General features: G+C 41.5%; 1 protein-coding gene across 1 annotated transcript; it reads left to right on the top strand.

The window, feature by feature from the left end:
* Window positions 1–3906: 3906 nt before the first annotated feature.
* On the top strand, window positions 3907–10318 carry LOC130205007 (glutamine synthetase-like). Its single transcript, XM_056432098.1, has 7 exons — window positions 3907–3965; window positions 4755–4932; window positions 6112–6273; window positions 6361–6507; window positions 7368–7495; window positions 7599–7798; window positions 9674–10318. Exons 2-7 carry the CDS (start codon window positions 4764–4766, stop codon window positions 9981–9983), a joined length of 1116 nt encoding a protein of 371 aa, XP_056288073.1. The 5' UTR covers window positions 3907–3965; window positions 4755–4763; the 3' UTR covers window positions 9984–10318.
* The last annotated feature ends 1831 nt before the right edge of the window (window positions 10319–12149 follow it).

Raw genomic sequence — 12149 nt, 5'->3', positions numbered from 1 at the left:
GCGCAACCAGATTATAACCACTTACGTAATTGTTTTTCTGCTGGCTAACGAGGAGTTCACACTAAGTGGTATGACTTTCTCAAACAGGTCAAGTTGAAACACAACAGGCCCTAACATAATCCCACACAGTTCGAGGCTCACTGTTACCTAAGATATCATTGTATGATTCACTATTACTATTTTCTTTTGTTGGAATAAAGTGTCCTGATTTGAACAATAGGTATGGAGACAGCTTTAGAAAAGAAAACCATGTGGAAATGTTCCCGAAAGCCTCTTTGTTTTGTTTGTCTTTACATTTAATGACATAGCCTTAGTGAAGGTATGTGTTTCCTTGGAGACTGTCTATCTTGAGACGTTGGCTTTGAGCATTACAGTAATCACCTGTACCTCCTCCTCAGGGCCCAGCTGTGCCACGGAGTCTGGAGTAGAAGCAGCATCCAGTCCGTCAGGCTCGACAGAGGAGGGAGGGACCTGAGGAAGAGCGGACGCATTGTGAGAAAGGCTTGATCGAAAGACAGAAGCCAGTCAAGGACATTTGTTGAGTGACTTGAACGGCAACAACAAAAGCAGAATTTTGCTCTCCGATTGGCGGGGCGAGTTCTTAAAACATGGCTCTGCTTCCTCTTCAAACGAGTCCAGCCGATGGTGAAACCATCGAGGTTTCAGAGGACGATACGGCCCACGCGTCTACAGGCAAAGTGCTGAGCAAGACATCTTTTTATTCAGTGCACTCAAAAAAACGATTCAAGCCCTTCTTAGAGGTGACACATTTAAATATTGTTTGATACATTTAAATAAATCAATTACAAAACGAAGATATTTATATTGAATGGGTGTAACACAAAATGTATGAATACTTTCATTTATTAGATTTATTTAGGTTACACTCACAAAAACGATTCAAGCCCTTCTTCGAGGTGACACATTTAAATATTGTTTGATACATTTAAATAAATCAATTACAAAAATAGATATTTATATTTAATGGGTGTAACACAAAATGTATGAATACTTTCATTTATTAGATTTATTTCGGTTAGATGGTGTGCATATCAACTCAAAATAAATGTGTTTCATTGAGGACTACCCTTTGCGCATGCGCCAGCTGAAAATCAGTTGTTTACATGAGGTGAAAACATGAGCTGCAGTGTAGTGGCTAGCACTGTCGCCTCAAAGCCAGAGGGCCGTGGGTTCAATTCCCAGTCGGGGTGTTCCTTCTGTGTGGAGTTTGCATATTTTGTTAGTTACTTAGTTTATATTTTGAGTTGGACAAACATAAATAAATTTAATTTAATGAATATCGTTATTTTATTTTAGATGTATTTGATACAAATGAGTTGGACTAACTTAATTACATTGTATTGCACTGATGTGCTAAATTTGAGTTGGAGTTGCATATAATTATTGGATGGAAAACCTGCCAACAATTTAATTGAGTTCATCCAATGAGTCATTTCTTTGAGTGTGGATGTACAGTAATATTAGCTGGAATGTTGCACAGCAAGAAAAGAAAAGAATGTCGTGCATCACGTTTTTCGTTCTCTGCGATTTATGGCCACATGACGCACATGTGACAATTGTAATTGTTTTTATTCACGTCATGAAAGAGAAGGAACCGAGGGTGTTGTCTGTACTGGCTGATCCGGTTGTTCTTATCCTCAAATATATTTAGAATTATAATATATGGCCTGTTGATGTGATCCCCATTGCTTCCCCATTGCTTCTGTGTTCAGCTCAATTGATTGCACAAGACCTACGTACATACTGTATCTTCGTGTTCATGCTCTGAACTTGAGTGACTTTTATTAGCTTAAACTCAAGCTTTTGGCACTAGTTGTGAAACCTGTACCGTTTGTATTGATGGGCAAAGTCAACGACTAGTGATGACATGATTACTCAAGGTGCGTTCACAGCAAAAGCAAAACTATTTTTCGCGTCGCCCAAAACGCCATGAGCGTCGAGACGCTCCGCGAGGGGCGGGGCTTATTTCCGTGTCTCGTCTCCGTAAAGACCGTTATCATCTCCTTCATCCACCATGAATAACTAACCACGAGTTCTGCTTTATATTTGTTGTGGACGTCCCACACACTAACGCCCTCGTGTTTGGGTTCATGACGTCACCCGTAGGCTCACTCAGCTCGGTCACTTTCACCGATGAAGTTACTGTTACGCCTGAAAGACTTCCGCCTCCAGCGCAAAGAGAGCGGAACTCAAGAGCCGATTGGCCCGAGTTGTGAGATGACCGCCTCAAAGTTGAAATATTTCAACTCGGGGCGAAAATTGTGCCGCTGAAAACGCGCCGCTGGAATCGCGTCGCCCCAAACGCGCCGCCCGGGAAAATATTGCGTCTATCGCAGGCACACGCGTCTGTACGTTGACTTTTCATGGGATCCGGTCACGCGGAAAAATAGTTTCGCTTTTGGTGTGAACGCACCTTTACTCCCCTGTGTACATTTGTTGACCATTAAATCGAAATCCAACAAATAAAACATCAATATGTCATTGATGAATAACATGACATGAAATATGGGAATTCACAAAAAAAGGGAGACCCCGGATAAGCGACTGATAACGAATGGATGGATGGATGGATACCAATCCATCCTGTATATATAGGGGTAATGCTCTGGATATAGAAAACCTTGATCTACTGGTGGCACTGGAGGATCACCAAAGTCTGTTGACTTCATCCTCTCGGAACCATGGGTATTGTTCATAAAACCCGATTGTTCATAAAGGGCATTTTTGTTTTATAATCCAAAACAGCACTTTGCAATGTTGTTTGATGGACCCCGGAGGCCCTGAGAGGAATTAGCTGACAAACTGAATTTGCTTAATAAAACATTTAGCGGCATTGTTTGATGTGGGTGTTTCCAAATACCGGATGCCAATGGTAACGATGGAGTTTGGTCGCCCTTCCTTGTTGTAAAACACAACAAATTCCTCAATGACATCAGTGTTAAAGGTCGTATGACCGTCTGCTGTGCCCTAACTTTGTCACAATACGATAACGGTTTGAGCATCGAGGATCTTTCTTGATCTGAACGATACTCAAGGATCACTTTCTGTTTTTCTTGCTGTGCTTTCGACCGTATCTCATGGAACCACCTCTGCCTTTCACACAGCTCGTGTCTTTGACCGGCGCTGTGCACACATCAAACACTCAAACGCACCATCGCATCGTCTCTAGATAGTAACCCACAAACGGGGAAAACCACCCGGACCCGCTGCCCGTCGACCTACGCCGGTCCGAACCATCTCGGGGCCGGCGCCTCATCGTCACCATCTGGCGGGGAGTTTTGTGGGGTACCGTGGAGACCCTGTATACCCGGCACCACACGGTCCCATGTGACCGGTCGTGTTTCTGTAGGGGTTGTTGAATTTCCGCCCTCTGATCTCAGGACAGCTAACCTGACGGAAACTGAACATATGAGCAGCTTCTAGCCTCTAATTGTGTTCACTGAGCTGCAAGACTCTCAGCTCAGCAAACAGCAGTCGGACGCTATCAGCAGATGTCCTCTCTGGCGCAGGTCGGTGTTCATTACTCCTCATGGGACTTTTCTGTGTGTGTGTTTGTGCCGACGCTAGACCTGTGCAATGATTTGTCTGATTTGTTTGTTTTTCTTTTTACATACAGAAGACAAACACATTTTTTTTGTGACTGGTGGTTCATTTATATCTTTTGACAATACACAGTCTGGATGCAAGTCAGTTTTTTTTTTTTTACAGTTTCGTTGAAAGTCAAGAAGCACGAAGGATGTGATTCGGTTTACTGGAAACATAATGTCGCTTGTGATGGAAATATGAGATAAAAAGGTGACATCCTAGCGTCGTGTCACGTGACACGAGCGTCATCGCCGTGGTATTTGCAGTGCAGTTAAATACTGCATGCAGGTTTGGGCACGGCACACACTGAGTTGTCTTGAAGTTCTCGCTTGACTACAGCTAAGGTCACCTGTTACACAGTAAGTCTCAATATATTTCCATGTTTTTTTGTCTTTCATTTAGCTCTGTTTGTCGTAACGTCGTTGTCATCGTTTTTGGTTTCATTCATTAAATATTCAGTCTCTCGGATACAACTGGTGGGGAAACGCTCCTGCTTCCCTGTGATGTAACTCAAGCTTCCTGATTTTGTGGAAGAGTTTTATTAGGAATTGTTTTCAAGCATATGTAATGTGTAAAAGTATACGTGGTGATGTTATTGAGTTTACAAAAACAAGAAGGGTTAAACAGAACACTAGTATTTTAATTGTTTTTTTCCAAATATGAGGTACCTTTTAAAGAAAGGACGTTATTGTGTTATAGTATGATTTTATTTTATTCTTCATCCACAACTGGATAAGTTAATAAATACATTGTTGACACATTTTGTAAAAATGAAATCACTCGTGATTGATAGGGTGTAAATGGGAACTCCACAGTTGAGTGTAGATTATTTCTGTTTTTTTTACATACTTTTAATTTTTCTGACACACAGCCGCAAAGTCAAATTAAATTGCACAGCGAAGTAAAAGCAAAGATGGAGAGGGTCAGAGACCATTTTGTTTATTACGCTCTTATTTTATTTATATTTACAGTCATTGTGTTTGATACAGAAATCCGGACACAGATTGTGTGTGTGTGTGAATATTAGTGTACAGCTGTGCTGAAGTCTCTGCATCAGCTTTGAATGCGCTGTCAGTGCGGTGGTTCTACAACAGCGTGGAGATAAACAGCAGAGCTGACATGTCACATGACCTCTCTCCGGTTTAAAGGCCAGCAGCATGGCGTCCGTCTCGCTCAGCTCCAACCTCAACAAGGCCGTGCGGCAGCAGTACATGAGCCTGCCACAGGGGGGGAAGAGCCAGGTCACCTACATCTGGATCGACGGCACCGGGGAGGGGCTCCGCAACAAGACCCGGACCCTGGACACCGAGCCGAGCAGCCTTGACGGTAAACGCCCCCTTTTTTTGAATATTTTGTTATGCTTGATCTTCAACTGTATCTGTAACTTAAGTCTATGAAGTCTTTATTTACCATTTATTTCTAAACTTCTTGCACTTTCCACATCGAAATAAAAGATGAAATATGAAAGGGATTCGTTTGTAAAAACGGTTGAGTCAGCTGTTCCAGGAATGATAAATATCTTCATTTCAGGGTTCGTTAAACTGCACCTCTCAGGAATGTAAGGCAATAAATTCAGAGATTACTCGGCGTGTGCGTGGATTAAGGAAGGTTTACGGCGTTTGATTTTATGAAGGGACGATGCAAATACGGAGATTATAACAAAGCTATGTTGTCAGACGGAGACTCCATGGGAGGGATGCTGGCACACCTATAGTACACAACACATCGCATGCCGATATATAGAAGTTTATTAATGTGCCGGCTCTGCTGGAGGACACATATTTGTCACTGGTCTGCCTTTTAGATGCGTGTCAATGTCAGAATGAACTGTCAGTAAATCAATTTGTTATGAAGAAAAGTTGTATATCTATTCTCTCCTTTCTTTCCTTCCTAAACTGATCTCGGAGCATATATATTATATAATATACATATTGTGTTCATCTAACTTTAACTCATATCTTGTAAAAGGCGTTTGATGGGATGCCACGTTTTTTCTATTTTATTTTGCATTGTTTTGAGTTCAACTATTCATACATTATGTCATATTCATGTGTTTATGTAACTCTGTAATGCTTCTTTCTGGTCACATGACACCTATTCTTCTGATCCTCCTCTGTTGCTCTCCTGAAGGTTTCTTCGCTTGTTTTCCCCTCTGAAAGTTTGTAAAAATATTTTTGGGGAGTTTTTTCCTGATCGGATGTGAGGTCAAAGGTCAGGGATGTCGTATGTGTACAGATTGTAAAGCCCGCTGAGGCACTTTCATAATTTGTGAAATTGGGCTGAACAAAATGAACTGAATTGAATTGAACGTATCAAATATCCAGTCTTTGCTCCTTCGATAACCGAAAGTGCTCCAGAGTCCGATGCAACTGGTCAGGCAGCTTTGCTGGTTTTCCCCTGTGGTGCAACGCCAGCTTCCTGCTTCTTCAGAATTTTTTATGAATTGTTTTTGAAACGGGGCTTCACAGCTGATTCGGGTGTTTTTCATTTCATTTGTCTGGGCAGATATTCCCGAGTGGAACTTTGATGGCTCGAGCACGTACCAGTCCGATGGCTCCAACAGCGACATGTACCTCAGCCCGGTGCGCATGTTCAGGGACCCGTTCTCCCTGGACCCCAACAAGCTGGTCCTCTGCGAGGTCCTCAAATACAACCGAATACCCGCAGGTACGATCGCTTCACTTTTTACCTTTTTAAGTCGGTTCCGAACGTATACTTGCTCTCGCTCACCGCTGTCCCTTTCCCGGCCCGTAGAAACCAACCATCGAGCCAACTGCAACAAAGTGATGGAGCAGGTGAAGGAGCACTGCATCTGGTTCGGCATGGAGCAGGAGTACACGCTGTTGGGAATAGACGGGCATCCTTACAGTTGGCCCGCCAATGGATTCCCACTACCCCAAGGTGAGCCGGCCATCATTTGCTCTTCCTTTGGTCCACTTCACTCGCGTATAAAGAAGAAGGCACACACTTCATAAAGGGTTCTTCAAGGACGGGTGTGTAGCATGAGTTCATATCGACATCGGGAGCAGGTCCTTTTCACGTAGTCCACCTTGGTCAGTAGGTTTTGCCCTCTGTGGAAGAGGAAGGAGTGAATGGAGGGGTATTTAGTTGGTTGCAATACGTAAGCAGTCCACTAGATGGCACCACATCTCACACACTGGCCCTTTAATGCAGCAGGTGTATACCCTAATGAGTTCGGTATGCAGTTACAGTAAAGGCTAAATGTTTAAAATACCACAGCTGTGGAAAGGGGAGGAGTCAGGAGAGGGGTATTTAGTTGGTTGCAATTCGTAAACACTCCACTAGATGGCACCAAATCCCACACACTGGCCCTTTAAGTCAGCAGGTGTATAGCCCTAATGAGTCAGGTATGCAGTTACAGTAAAGGCTAAATGTTTAAAATACAATCAATACATTTGTATGCTCTTTAAGCTATTAAATACAACTCATAAACCCTTAATAAAGTATTTTATTACTTTGTAGTAATAATAAAGTAACAAAGTGCAAAACAGCTAACAACAACAACAAAGTATATTTCTCTCTTGTCCAACATAAAGTGATTGTAGTAATAATATTATAATAATCACTTTATGTTGGACGAGACAGGAACACACTTTCGATCTTCTGCATGTTTCCACAAATGGAAAATTGACAATAAAGATGACTTTTGACACAAAATACGTTTTAAAAACTATAATTCTTCCGACAGGTCTGTATTTATTGTGTCTTAACCAGCATGCTGTCATGTCTCCCACTTCCAGGACCCTTCTACTGCTCGGTGGGGGCCGACCACGCTTTCGGGCGGGACATCGTGGAATGCCACTACAAGGCCTGCCTCTACGCGGGAATCACAATTTACGGCACCAACGCCGAAGTGATGCCGTCTCAGGTGAGCGCTCTCATGACCCTCGGCACAAGTCATCGCCCTCGAGATTATGTTTGGTGCAACACGTTATCTTTATTCTTTGCCTCCTGCTTCTGCGTGGCCTCAGTGGGAGTACCAGGTGGGACCCTGCGAGGGCATTGAGATGGGCGACCAGCTGTGGGTGTCACGCTTCCTGCTGCACCGCGTGTGCGAAGACTTCGGCGTCGTCGCGTCACTGGACCCCAAACCGATGAAGGGCAACTGGAACGGTGCCGGTTGCCATACCAACGTCAGCACCAAGCTGATGAGGGAGGAGGGAGGACTGCAGTGAGTAAACACGCCCTCTTTGAAACTTGTCATTGGAGTAACTCGTGTGTTCGCTCAGTGGAAATGGGAACGCCATGAATGAATTAGGAGGGAATTATCAATAATAATAATAACACACCTCCTCAAAAACTTAAATCCTGCTCATATTTCAGTATTCCAGTGACATATTATTACTATCTGTAATTTAAAACTGTATCCAAAGCTGTACATAATAGCACCTTTCTTGTTCTTGGACATATTACCAACTTCTGGATGGTGTATTCTTTTATATTTAGTATTTTTTCTTTCTTATTGATGTTCAATGTGTCTGGACTGTTGGTCTAGGGCAGGGGCGTCAAACTCAAATACACAGTGGGCCGAAATAAACAAATTGATACAAGTCAAGGGCCAGATGGGTTCAAACGTACTGAAAGAACCTGGAACTAACAAGGCCTATAGAGTATTGGATATAAAACAACATTAATTATGAAATAAATGAAATATAAATAATAAATAATACATGAATAAATAAAAATAAAAGTAATAAAATCTGTTTCGTTAATTGCTTATGGTTCTATCTGCAGTTTCTCCAGAGTAATTGCAAGTGAAATCCTTTTCTACAGGCAAACAACAGGCAAAAATAATTTACTTCAAAAGAAAAATCAAATGTCTTGTAGTAGCAAGAGAAAAAAAAAGCAAAAAGCACAAAGGGCAAATAAAAACTACAATCTTATCACGTTTTTGCTTTTGCAGATCGAGGTTATAAAGGATGTTGCTGGATTACGATTGTATCACTATTTTATAGAGTTGATCTAGAAAGATCAGTGTTAGGGTAAATAGTGTCACTCATACAAACATTACTTTTTTAATGTATTTAAATGATTCAATAACATAGCTTTTTTAAAATGTGATCTTAATAATTCCATATAAGGCACTTTAAAGTAATCGTAATGTAAATGCACTTTACACGCATGTCCTCATTTATTTAACCGTTTTCGGTTCGGTCCAGCAGCTAAAGAGCGATCGTGATAATTCCTTCAGGACTCGGCGGAGACCAAACACGGAGATTAAAGAGAGTAAATATTGGACTTTCATTCTTCAGGTGACCAAGTAAATACCTATGTTGCTTTTGTCTGCTGGAATGCGCAAATAAGTCGCTGTTTGCCAGGCGCACAACGCCGACTTTCATCAGCGATGTGTTAACAGCTTTCATCGGCTTCTAAGAGAGAAAAAGCAGACAAAGAAAAATGACGACTACAATTTCTTTTTCCCACAACTGTGATAATCCTCCGTGGGATCGATCACCACTTCTAGCCTCTCGTTGGTGCAGTAACCTCCTGTCTGTCAACACTTAGACAACAACCTCGCATACACTACCGTTCAAAAGCGTGGGGTCACTTAGAAATGTCCTTATTTTTCAATGAAGATAACATTAAATTAATCAGAAATACCCTTTCTACATAGTTAATGTGGTAAATGACTATTCTCTGGTGTTTAACGAAGTCTCTACAGAGGTGTGTAGAGGCCCATCTCCAGTGTTCTAATGGTACATTGTGTTATCGCCTTAGAAGACTAGCAGAGGGGTAGAAAACCCTTGAAAACCCTTTTTATGTGAGCGCAGCTGAAAACAGTTATGCTGCTGAGAGAAGCTCTAAAACTGGCCTTCCTTTGAGCCACAAGAAGAACAACATTAATATTTACAATAAAAATCATTATTTCTAACCTCGTCAATGTCTCGACTATATTTTATATTCATTTTGAAATTCATTTGATAAATTAAAGTGTGAGTTTTCATGGAAAACACCAAAGTGTCTGTGACCCAAAACTTTTTAAACGGTTTTGTACCTCAACTGTCCCTTCCCCCCCCTTCCCTCCCCCCACCCCACCTGATGACAGATACATCGAGCAGGCCATCGAGAAGCTGGGCAAAAAACACCCCGAGCACATCCGAATGTACGACCCGCACGGCGGGAAGGACAACATGAGGCGCCTCACGGGGCTCCACGAGACCTCCTCCATCGACGACTTCTCCGCCGGCGTGGCCAACCGGGGCGCCAGCATCCGGATCCCCCGCCAGGTGGGCCAGGAGCAGAAGGGCTACTTCGAGGACCGTCGGCCCGCCGCCAACTGCGACCCGTACTCAGTGACCCAGGCCATCACCGTCACCTGCCTGTTGGACTCGGAGGAGGCAGACGAGAGCAAGTAGAGGAAGAAGAGCTGCTCCCATCATCTGCCTCTCAGTTCTTACTTTATTTTTGTTTTTCGGTGTTATTTATCTAGGTTTAGAGATATATATATATATACATCATATATATATATATATATATGTATATATATATATATATGTGTATATATATATATATATGCGCACAGGCTAGTTCTGTTAATGTCGCTATAGAAATGAGAAATTAATGACATATTTTGTACAGCAGCTCTGTCAGAACAGGAAATTAGACATTATGCGTTAATGAGTCATTGTCGCTGAAAACGTGTGTTACAGGTGTAAGTGTGGGAATAAATACACAACGGTGCTTTGCTTTTCACTGTGTCCGTCTTGTTTGTCTTGTTGGTGTATGCAAAATATCAGATTAGTCGAATAAAATTTATTTTGCACAATTCTTTTCAACGCTTTGACTTAACCAGCAGTTAAAAGAGCCAATAGGTGGAAAAACAAAACAGTTAATCAAATAAAAGATTAAAAAGGAAGAGTGCATTAAATCTACTGAAAGAAAATTGAAAATAAAATGCATTTGACAAAAAACGTTGGGTTCTGCCGCATTTAGTGGTTTATTACCAGCAGGGGTGTTTTAAAGTTACACCAGCCAGTGGAAGACTTAAAAGGGATACATCATGACACACTGACCTGCTCAATGTCTGAGATAAGACATGACAGTCAGTTTTTTTAATGATCCTAAAACACTCGAGTTGCTCTCCTAATAGGATACAAGTGTGAGTTCATAAACAGAATTGTGTATATTTTATATTAAATCATGTGTATTTAACCAAAAATGGCTAGTGAGGGGGTACTTGGCTAAAAAAACATATCTCACAGGGGTACATCACTTGTGCAATATGATGAATGTGAAATGTCTTGCTTACACTGGGATATCTTCTATTGTTTATTTTATATATATATGTATATATATATAAATATATATTTTTATATATATATATAAATAGATATATTTATATATATATATATGTATATATATATATGTATGCGATTCTTTTTGTATCCATCGTTAAGTTTTTATTACCGAACTGTTGTATATTGTGAGCTATAAACTATAAGTGATTGTAGTTTATTACTGAACTTTGACATTATCTTTTCCTTGAGGACAGACGATGGAAATCAGCCTTGCGGCTGTATTTGGGTGGATTTACATTTTAATTTAAAGTGTTTATCATTTGTCCCTCTCGAACAAATAGAAACGTGAAACTCGAAACATTGCCCACCAGGTGGAGCCGCTGGTTTATTTTCGTCTCACTTTTTCTATATATATATATATATATATTTTATATATATACATATATATATGAATATATATATATATTTATATATATATAGATACATTTAGTCTCATCACTATATTTAAACATATTCTAATTCACCAGTCAGAACCCAGAGTAACACTGAGTGAGAGGTGACAGGAAGTCATCCATAAGCCATGAAGCACCTGATGCCTCGCCCTCCGCCTGATGCTCAGTGCCATGTGGCATCAGCGTCTCCTCCCGCCTCCTCCTCTCAGCCTCGCCGTGTCACTGACTCATTATTCAAGCTGCTTTTGGAGTCAAAAAAAAAAAAAAAAAAAAAAAAAAAAAAACGAGGGACTCTGTGCACCGGATCAGATGCTGCGGCGCATATGTCAGATTTCCATGGATACGGGCAGTAACTTGGCAACCGTGGTGTTTGTCTGTCGTCATGGAAACATATGTATTGACGGATAAATATTAGCAGTCGGTTGACACGATGACATGAGGAGAGAGATGAGTGTGAGAGAGATGAGAGAGAGAGAGAGAGGAGATAGATGAGAGATGAGATAGAGATGAGAGAGAGATGAGAATGAGAGGAGGATGAGAGAGATGGGAGAGGGAGAGAGAGCGATGAGAGAGAGATGAGAGAATGATGATAGCGAGAGAGGTGAGAGAATGATGGGAGAGAGAGATGAGAAAGATGATGGGAGAGATGAGAGAATGATGAGAGAGATGAGAATGAGAGGAGGATGATAGAGACGGAGAGGAAGAGAGAGGGGGAGAGATTGAATGTCTGTGTGTTTGATGTTGTGTGTCTCCTGATGCAACATGTTGGAGCTCCATGATGGAACATGTGAAACATGCATGGGATCTTTCCCACTTGGTCCAGTCGACCGCT

This window comes from Pseudoliparis swirei, chromosome 15 (genome assembly GCF_029220125.1).
Source record: "Pseudoliparis swirei isolate HS2019 ecotype Mariana Trench chromosome 15, NWPU_hadal_v1, whole genome shotgun sequence".
Taxonomy (NCBI): Eukaryota; Metazoa; Chordata; class Actinopteri; order Perciformes; family Liparidae; genus Pseudoliparis; species Pseudoliparis swirei.
Note: the sequence above shows the minus strand (reverse complement) of the source record. Positions and strands in the feature narration are given on the sequence as shown.